Below are 11,280 nucleotides of genomic sequence, written 5' to 3' on the forward strand. Positions count from 1 at the left end.
GTTAAGGGCAGCACCTATATTATACAAGAGGCCCAATGTACCTGTATCACTCATTTGCTTTTAGAGCAACTACGATACAAATTAAGCTGATTATCACTTTATTCAAATATCAGAGTAGGCCAAGTTTATACATGTAAATAAATTTTGTAGTCCTTTATTCCAGCATCCTAATGGCCAAATATCATTGTCTCCGAGTATTTTGGCTATTGAGAAAAACATTGGGTAAAGATTTTGCGTATTTGACACCTGTGACCTTGTGACCTGTGAATGTAGATCAAGGTCATTTATTTGAACACACTTGGTAGCCGTTCATCCCAGCCACAGACCCAATGTCAGCTCCCTGGGCCTCTAGCATAATACTTACTGTAGGAGACATTGGGATGACAAGATGGCCTCTTGGTGTTTCAACTCGGCTAGGAATGTCTGGTGTCTGAATGAACAAGTAATAGATTTTAATGTTCCCAGATACAGAGTGTACGTAGTTACTAAAATATTTTATTACATGAATATTGAAAGGGTCAGTTTTTTATACAGTGAAACCTCTCTATTAAGGAAGCAGTGTACAGTAAATATGCCCAATTCTAAAAAATAAGGCACATTTTAGATATGAAAACAAAACCAGTTAACCTACATATGACAGTGCAACTTTCCAAAACTGAACACCTCTGAATACCGAACAAATTGGTATTGTACGGTATGCATTAAATGTCCTTCTTTATTATAATATTGAAAAACCTCCAAATACAGATCCCTCTGAATTCCGAACACCGGACCAATTTTATTGCTAATTCAAGGTGCTGTGTATGATATATTTACTTTTGTTTTTACAGCATAAGGGGGGGGGGGGGGGGGGGGGGGGAGTGTAATAAATGTTCTGGACATTTTTTTAAGCTAAACTTGAATCTGTCCAAGGATAAATATAATTATACATAGATACATAGATGTAATATGTATTGGGGGGAAGGGGGCGGGGGGGGCGAGGAACTTAAACCAGAGAGACTAGTCATTATAATATACATGTGCAAATTTGATGAGTATACAAATATATAGCTGTATTATTTATCAATATTTGTAAACGTGTGATTACTTACTGTTGGAGATAATGAGTTAACAGGAAATCTTTCTCGTGCTCCAAAGCACCTGGGTACAAGGATCTGAATTAACAGCAAGATTAGAATGTTCTCAAGTGGTAAAAAATGTTGATGGACAATCTGTTTGATAGGGCAGAACCTATGTTTCACAAGAAGCCCAATGTACCTGTATCACTCATTTGCTTTTAGAGCAACTACGATACAAATTAAGCTGATTATCACTTTATTCAAATATCAGAGTAGGCCAAGTTTATCCATGTAAATAAATTTTGTAGTCCTTCATTCCAGCATCCTAATGACCAAATATCATTGTCTCCGAGTATTTTGGCTATTGATAAAAACATTGTGTAAAGATTTTTGCCTATTTGACCCCTGTGACCTTGAATGTAGAAGGAGTAAAGCTAAGAAAGCTTTGGGTTCGTGGTTGACAACAGGCATCGGATCTGGTTTTTCACAACGGATAATATTGAAATGTTTATTTAGTTTTTATTTGCTATTTGCATTAAATCCTTGCAATTAAAAGTTGTAGTTGTTACGTAGGTAACAAGCAATATATATGGTTGTCCCAGCTGAATAAAAGTATTTAGTCCACCATATTTTTCTTCTTAGGTAAATCTCTTCCCAGAATGCACTGCGATCAAGGTCAAGTGTATGCAAAGTAGATTATAATGTTCAAAATTTTAATCTTCTTGGCTTCATTCCGACAATTTTTGACGTTATAAAATTAATCTTTTTATTTGTAGGTCTTAAATAGGAATATATATATATATAGACTAAATGTCATTTATTGTCAAAATAATAACAATTTATTACACTCTGTCGGAGGTGTAGTATCTTTAAGATAATTAAAAATTGTCATATTTTTTAAAAGATGGACAAAGACAATGCATAATTTTTTATTCTATAATCAGCAATTAGACTTTCAAGACCCTTTTTCATAATTAGGGGTATTTTTCGATTATAATGGAAAGTTTACATTGGCAAAAACCATTTACATGTACCTGATCAAGCCGAAAAAGCACTTTTTGCTGTGTATCAAAAAGTAAGAAATGTAAATCTACCTGTTGACCTACAATTATAATTATTAGATTCATTAGTGGCTCCAATTTTGTTATACTCGTGTGAAATATGGGTATATGAGAAGGTAAGTCAAGTTGAAAAAATACATCTACCATTTTGCAAACAAATTATCGTTTTAAGAAAGAATACATCTAATTTTATGATATATGGTGAAACACCTGGAAGGTATCCAATTGCAGTTGATATTAAATTGAGAATACATTTCGTAATTAAACTCTGGTATACACAAATGTGTAAGCCCAGGTGAGGGGTGTGGGGGCCGCCTAGGCCCAGCGGGTCTAGGGCAGAGATAGTAATTTCAAAATAAGTTAAATTCTAAATTATACTGAACTACAAGTTTTCCAGTAATGTTAATTTGTTTTTTACAGTTTAGACAAGAGACAATTGTCTGTCAGTGTCTAAATTTAAAGACATTTTCAAGTTGGATACGAAATCTCATGTCTAGGTACCTTTTAAACGCTGCGTTCTTCTTCCTAGGTTTTGAAGAATGTTTCAATCCTGGGCACATTTTTTGAAGCCTTCTTCATTTTGAATAGATACACTTTTCAACAATATACAACCGGAAACATGGGGGTTGACAGTAATAGACAAATATGCTGTGATAGCTATTCCGGAATGCACTAGACCTATATTTTGTAACATATAGCACACAGTGTACATTTTCTGGTATGGTATTACCAATAATTTGGTTGTAACATTAAATCAAAACTTTGAAGTCATAATCATTACTTGTTTTCGGAGGCTACTTGAAATGTTGGACCATAACATAAAGGCAGGATTTTTTATGTGTAAGCCCTGGATTTTTTTCTAATGGACGCTACACCCCTGAATTAAATTTAAAGGGATGAATTATGTTAAAGATATCTTAGACAATGTTGGAGTAAGTTTTGTGTGGATGCAACAGAAAATATGTTTACCTGATATTAATCACTTGAAAAATAATTGCACAAAAATTATATGATCTGTTCATTCAGACTTGGTTTGACCAGCTGGAAAACTTGTCACAAAGACAAACTTACAGGATATTTAAATACAATTTTGGTATGGAAGATTACCTTAAATGATTCAACATAAAGGACAGGAAGGTACTTGTTAATATAGAACTTCCAACATAAAACTTCCAGGCGAAACAGGAAGATGGACAGGTATTCAACGACAAGACAGAATATGTCCACTTTGTTATACCGGTATAGGAGATGAATTCCATTTTTTATTTATTTGTAATAATTATAACATAATAAAGTTAAGACGCATATATATATTCCTGCCTACTTTTACAAAGAAAACACAATTATTATAAAATGAAAGTGTTTAAAGTTTTAAGTGATTAAAATGTTTATAATCTTTAATAAAAAAAACTGTTAATAAACATAAGCCTATACATTGTATATGTCCAAAAACTATGTAATATGTTATGATGACATCACAATAACTAGTAGTACTGTTTTCCCTTTTTGCATTCAGTATTTTCACCAGTTCTATCTATAAATGATTCCAAGATTGTAAGAAAACTACATGTATTGATATTGACTGTCATACTTGACCTCTTGTTACACACGCTGTGTGTCAGAGTGAATAAAGAAATCTTTAAAACTCCATATGTGTGACACTTATCATCAATGCTGTGTCCCTGATCTTGGCGTCCCCTGTGTGACACTTACCATCAATGCTGTGCCCCTAATCTGGGAGTCTCCCCCTGTGTGACACTTACTATCAATGCTGTGCCCCTGATCTGGTAGTCTCCCCCTGTGTGACACTTACTATCAATGCTGTGCCCCTAATCTGGGAGGTTCTTGTGGGCGTATCCTTGTTGGCCTGATCAGGCTGAATGTATGCTGTTTCTTCATTTTATCCCAAGAAGGTGTTTAAATATCACCTTTTAGGGATAATGTTCTACTTATGTTGATAAATGTCAAATTTTTCAAAGTTAATAATTTTCATTACATTTTGGAAACTATATATGATCATTTTTTAAAAATCTTACCAAAAAATCCTATGTTACATTGCACATGTAGAACCTACATATAAGCTTAAATGGAAATGTAAGATCATTAAACATGTTAACATTAATTTACCTTAGAATGCATTTATTTTACAAAGTAACCTGTGGACTCTTAAAAGTTTTACTAACCTTTGGAAAACCCAGGCATTTCCTTTGGGTGAAAAGCTCTTTCTGGAAACAAGTAATATCCATTAGCTCAGAAATGTTTTCTTTCTGTTCTTAATTAATATTCTAAACTTTATTAAATTATCATTCCACAGATCTCACCTATTGTTGCTACAGTGTAGTACAATATTTAAAAACACACACACACAACCCAGACAGATTTCAACACCAGACGCTGGGTCAAAACTACACATTGGAGTCGGAGGCAAATCGGGACAAAAGACTTTTCAGAACGTTAATTGTTATACAGAATGCTGCCGTCGCTACGATCTTATCATCTAGCCTAATCGTCGAAATTGATGAAAGCCTAAAATATTACACAAAGACAGAACATCTCACTTCTTTAACAGACAGGATGAATGCTTGATTATATTAGATCACTTACTTTAAAGTAATCCTGTATGTCCCACTTCGGCCTGGGGAAATACGCCGGCGTAGGAGTAGGCCTAAAAATTCTCATCTTAAACATGGTTGCTACAGTAAGTCTAATAATAAGAATCACGTGATAACACACGTGTTTCCGCCCAGATCTCTTTTCAAATGCAAACGTCACAAACAGATTTCTGAAAAAATATGACATATGGAAAATACATATATATAACACACATACACATCTCGTGAAGTAAGAACTTAAATTACTGAGTCAAATTTTCAATTTTCCCACACTTACACTCTGGCCAAACCTCAATCGGAACACCTCGGGCATTGCAAGAAAGGCCCAGGTATTCCGACTGGCTTTGTCGTAAACAATATGATCACGTGGTTTTACACACGTTTCTCCCGTCAAAACGCCAACAACTGATTTGATGCGATGATCGAATAGGAATTAAGCAAACAAAAGCAAAAACAAAACAGAATAAAAAACAAACAGATTTGGCTACTTATGACAATAAGATAAACTTGAACACCACACTGATCTATGTAGGATTTCTAGCTAGAAACTCCCATATTTCCCCCCGGAAAATCCCTTTAAAAGGGTTTTCCTATGGCGCGGGAAGGATGTCATAATTAAATATTTTTGCCTTGGCAAACATAATTTTGTCTAGGCAATACATGGAAACAAAATTATCTGTGCCTAAGTAAAAATCGAATACTGCCTAGGCAGAAATATTTTTGCCTCAGCAATATTCGATTTTTGCCTAGGGATTTTTTTTTTTTAATTATGACATCCTTCCCGTGCCATACTTTCTCTCGAATGATATAATGAAAAAATATATATAGTAGTTTTTAAGATATATCAAAGAGTTATGGGGCATATTGGCCTGTTTCGACCTAACGGTGACCGTTTTCAAAATAAAAAAATAAATGTTAAAAACAGGATTTTTGAATACAAACCTTAAATCTATAACATATAACTTGAATATTCTTATTTGCGAAAATGTGTTTGTTAATTGCAATGGATATTTCATTAAATGACCGTAAAGATGCATCATCGGGCTATTTGCAACTTTCAATGGGGGTTTTCCCGCATCCATATCATTTTTTGACATAGAGCGCACCGGAAGACCAACTTTTACAATGTCTTATTTTATTCTTTGTGCTAAGAGACAACTAAAATCCTATTCTGAAAAAGTGGTCCTCCGATGCGCTGGTATCGAAAAATTGAAAAAAAAACGTAGTTGACAAAATATTTTAATTTAGCATTAACTAGACTGACTATAACTGATAGCTTACTGCCGTAAGCACGCATAGCTCATATGGTAGAACCATCGCTAATCAACCGAAAGGTTTGGAGTTCGAATCACCAAGATCTGTATTTGAAAGATATTTGCAACATTACATTCATATTTTATATAAAGTATTAAGTATAAAGATAAAAAATGTTGTCGAGATAGAAAATTTCCACGTGAAAAAAGAAGAAGAAAAAGAGTGAAATCATAACCGATCTACCCCGTAACATTCCAATTAAAATGTAAATGAACTACTACGTCGACAACAGGCATACATGGATGGGTAGTGTAAAATTCCTTTTAAGGAGATGGTTTTACCTAAGCTCTAAGCTTGTTACCAAATCCTCTTGTATACTTTTGATTTGTTGTATTGTATTACTTATCCTCAACAGTGGCGTAGGAAGCGGGGGGGGGGGGGGGGGGGGGGGGGGAGGGGGGCAGGGGGGGGGGCAATTGCCCCCCCCCCTTTTTCAGTGGGGGGCAAACATATCTTTTTGCCCCCCCCCCCCCCCCCCCCCCACACTTTTTGACATCCAAAATCTAAAAAAGGGGAAAAAACACGAATTTATATATTCATTTCGATAAATATCTGTATATTTTCGAACCGATAATGTTTTCTTGAAGGCAACGATAAAAACTGTATCTTGTACATCCGGAACATTCCGACTTTTATGCTAGTATATCAATCCTCAGACCTGTGTGTCGGTCGTCTGCAATAGCCTGGTAAGTCAATATTTGTGGTGAACCACTGTTGTGTGTTATGTTACCTGTCGTTCCGGACTGTCCGTCTTCTACTTTGTTTATTAGTCTCGACGTCAGGTAGACGTTTGTAAGTAATATACACCTAGGAGGTTTAGAAGCGTTCTAAAGATCCTGATTTTATAATAGGTGGCGCTAGTTTCCCTTTCGCGAGAGTATAAAAGGCGGCGGTCGAAACTAGATATTGTTCACTTCTTCGTCTGACACGAACGAGATAAGGCCGGACAAAAGGTATTAGTTAAGATATAGACGTGCCTGAACAAGGCTTCCCTATATCAAAGTACTTATTGTGTATGTAATAACTTACGGTAGAGTACGGAGGCAGATGTGCCTGAGTAAGGCTTCCCTTCTCCGTGGGGACTCTAGTTAGTCTATGTGATCGGTACATCACATACGTTGTAAGTGTATTAATATCAATAGCCTTGGGTCTGCTCGTGGTTTATAAGAAAGTGTCTGAGAGCCCCGAGTGTTGTACTGTACGTACATGCCTAACGTTAAATATATGCTAGGGAGTGCTCAGTAAGAAGTGAGTACTCAGTGAGTGCTCGGTAGAAGTGAGTGCTCGGTAGCAGTGAGTACTCAGTGAAGTGAGCGCTCGGTAAAAGTGAGCACTCAGTCAAAGTGAGTGCTCACTCGGTCAATGAGTGTTGAAACTCTCTTACCCTCATATATATAGTAATCATAGTTGTATAATGTGATATTGCCCGGAATAAACCCCAGATAGGGAAGATTCATTTTGGTCAGGGAGCACTCATTATTTCATGTAGTATATTATTCCGTTCTGTTAATATAAATAGCTCTCTGTTTAGGTATATTTGTATTTATACTGTAGGATTACTCAGAGGAACTGAGCAATCATTGTGTTATATTTCAACTGTATAGCTAGTTGGTACTTGATGTATATTACATAAACACAGCCAGGTCAGCTGTATATTTCTGTATATTTTTGCACTGAGGACTCGAGTAAAACTAATTATATGTTAGACAATATGGATCATCAGTAGTGACTGATACGGACCCTGTAAACGTCACATAATTTGGTGGCAGCGGTGGTGATCCTGTTGTCTATATTTTTGGTGTGCTCGAATACTCAGGTTTAAATAAAATTTGATATCAGAATTAAACTGTTATTTTTGTATTGATGAAAATGGTCAATGGAACTCCTCGCATTGATTTGATGGACTCTGAAAAGCGGTTTGGTGAGCGAAGTGACCAAAGTTATCATTCAACACCAAAACAGCCTATGTCAAAAGGGAGCAGTCATTATAGAGACTCTGGATTTATGTCTATGCATGCAGCTGATAAAACTCGTGCAGAAAAGAGGGACTTGTCTGTGCTCTATAGCAGTATAATGGACAATCACGAAGATCTTTCATCTCCAGATGAGATAGATAAGGAGATCGAACAAATGCAGGAGCAGTTACGCCGGCTTGATATTGAAAATCAGAGCCTGCGAGAGACTTCGAGTAGACATGGACTGAAGGATTCATCGACATATAAAGGGAATCATGGTGTCCGAAGTAAAACAGAGAGCAGTCCTAAAGTAAGGTTCTCTGAGAGCACATATTCCTCTCATTTTAATGAAGGGAATAAGGAGGACAATATTACCTGTCGTGACAGCAATCAGAGGAGGTCAGCTCGATTAAAGGAGAAGGAATATATATCAAGCTATGACTCTGCTCGGGTGAAGAGAATAAATCCAAGGGCAATGTGGGATATGGATGATAGTGATTACGAGGATCAATCTCCAGTAAGAAAACACAAAACAAAATTTGTGTCTGTTAAAGCATCTACTTATGATGGCACCACACCTTGGAGAGATTATCTGTCTCATTTTGAGGCATGCGCTCGAATCAATAGATGGACAGAGCAGGAGATGGGTCTGTACCTAGCTGTGAGTTTGAGGGGACAAGCTCAAGGTATACTTGGGGATTTGCCTGCCAGGAAACAGGAGCATTATTTCTCACTGATAACAGCTCTTGAACAACGGTTTGCCCCACCCAATCAAACGGAGCTTTATCGAGTACAATTGCTGGAGAGAAGGCAGCGAGCCAATGAGACGCTTCCAGAACTTGGTCAAGCTATTCGAAGATTAGTCAACTTGACATATATCCCACTGTTGAAGTTGGGGTGAGAGAAACATTGGCCAAACAACAGTTTCTAGAATCCTTAGCTGACTCAGATATGCGAATTCGTATAAAACAAGCCAGACCTGATAATCTGACGGATGCGATTCATCTTGCAGTGGAGCTGGAAGCTTACAAGAAAGCAGAAAAACATGGAAATGAAGGTCGCTCATATCTCAGAACAGCAAGTACTGAGAGTACTGAATCGACACATTCAGCAAAATCTGAGAAATCTGCGATGGAATCTATGTTGAGTAGTATCCAGGAAAAGTTGGAGAAGATGCAAACTGATATTAGTCAGCTCCAAGCTGTAAGGAAAAAGCAGAACCGACCTGCCCAGCAAGGACAGGATGCAAAGAATAGCACTGATCGACGTTGTTACAAGTGTCAAGAAATAGGACATTTTCGCAGAGACTGCCCTCGGCTTAAGAAAGAGTCAAAGACAGCATCAACAGGAGTAGCTAATCCGGTAAGGACAAGGACGAGGAAGCGAAGTAGTAAACCATCCGCTGGGATTGGAGTTTCCTCGGCTGCTCAAGAGGCTGGACTATACATCAATGCTGAGGTACAGCATACCAAAGTGAAACTTTTGGTTGATACTGGAGCCACAGTGACCATTTTGTCACAGGAGTCATATGAGAAAATTCCAGAGGAGAGAAGACCCAAATTGAAAGAGGTTAAAAAGGATATCATGGCTGCTAATGGCAGTGAGTTGAAAGTCCTTGGTCAGGGAGGATTTATGATCAAGCCAGAAGGTTGCCGGGACGTGTACTTTGAGGCTGTGGTAGCCAAAATAAGCACAGAAGGAATTCTTGGTCTTGACTTCTTGAAATCAAGAAATGGCTTGATTGATTTAAAGCGAGGATCTTTAGTGTTGGACGACGTGCCAGTGGACACTAAGTACGAGGGTACACTTGGATGCTTTCGAGTTGTTGCCTCCGAAAAGATAACCATTCCTGGTAAGAGTGAGATGGTTATTGCTGGGGAATTACGTTCTCCATCAGGTGAACATATGAATAGCGAGTCACTTCTTATTGAAGGAGCTGACTCCTTCCTGAAAAATGACAAGGCTCTCGTTGCCCGATCATTGGTTTGTTATGAGACTACAGTTCCTGTGAGACTCATGAATCTTCAGGAAGATCCGCAAACGGTCTACCCAGGTACAAATATTGCTCGTGCTAGTCCTGTAACAAGTGTCATTGAGACAACATCCTCGTCTAGTTGTGCACCCTCTGGAGAGCTCAGAGAGGATTTACACCAACTACTACAGAGGTCAAAAGAACACCTGACTCCGGAACAGAGCAATAAAGTCAAATCTTTGTTATTGGCATACAAGAATCTGTTCGCAGCCACTGACAGTGATCTTGGACGAACAACAGTGGTGAAACACAAAATAGAAACTAGTGATGCCCGACCCATCAAACAACCACTAAGGAGAGTGCCAGCACATTTGAGCCCTGAGGTGGATAGACAAGTCAATGATATGCTGGACCGTGGAGTAATTCAGAAGTCTACCAGCCTCTGGTCATCGGGTATTGTTTTAGTACAAAAGAAAGACGGTAGTCTCTGATTCTGTGTTGACTATAGGCGTCTCAATGCTGTGAGCATTCATGATGCCTATCCATTGCCACGCATTGATGAGGCATTGGACCACTTGTCGGGGTGTACTTGGTTTTCTACACTCGACCTGAATGCAGGGTACTGGCAAGTTGAACTAGAGAGGGAGGACCGTCCTTAAACTGCCTTTTCAACTAGGACTGGATTATATGAATTCCAGGTGATGCCTTTTGGGTTGACTTCTGCTCCAGCCACATTTGAGCGGCTTATGGAGACTGTGTTAGCTGGACTTCAGTGGCAAATTTGTCTCATTTATTTAGATGATGTGATCGTGGTTGGAAAGGATTTTGAGGACATGTTACAAAATCTGCAAACTGTGTTTGAAAGACTTCTTACTGCAGGATTGAAACTTAAAACCAAGAAATGCCAACTGTTTGGAAAAGAGGTGATCTATCTCGGACATGTGATATCAGAGGAAGGAATAGCTACTGATAATGAAAAAGTGAAAGTTGTTGAACAGTGGCCTGTGCCGAAGAACATTAAAGAGGTGAGATCATTTCTTGGATTCTGTGGATATTACAGGAGGTTTGTAAGAAACTTTTCACAGATTGCTAGCTGTCTGCACCGACTGACTGAGAAAGACAGAACTTTTGAGTGGACCAATGCCTGCCAGGAGGCATTCACCACACTAAAGCATCAGCTAATCAATGCCCCTATACTAGCCCATCCAGATTTCACACAACCGTTTATTCTGGACACTGATGCAAGTGACAAAGCTATTGGTGCAGTTCTTTCTCAAAACATTGATGGGAATGAGAGACCTATCGCAT

The 11,280-nt window shown here is 38.0% G+C and overlaps 1 protein-coding gene across 1 annotated transcript; it reads left to right on the forward strand.

The window, feature by feature from the left end:
• The first annotated feature begins 8,951 nt into the window (after positions 1 to 8,951).
• On the forward strand, positions 8,952 to 10,463 carry LOC117326704. The gene has a single exon (XM_033883426.1). It carries the CDS (start codon positions 8,952 to 8,954, stop codon positions 10,461 to 10,463), a length of 1,512 nt encoding a protein of 503 aa, XP_033739317.1.
• Positions 10,464 to 11,280: the final 817 nt, after the last annotated feature.

Source organism: Pecten maximus, chromosome 5, assembly GCF_902652985.1.
Source record: "Pecten maximus chromosome 5, xPecMax1.1, whole genome shotgun sequence".
In the NCBI taxonomy this organism is placed as follows: Eukaryota; Metazoa; Mollusca; class Bivalvia; order Pectinida; family Pectinidae; genus Pecten; species Pecten maximus.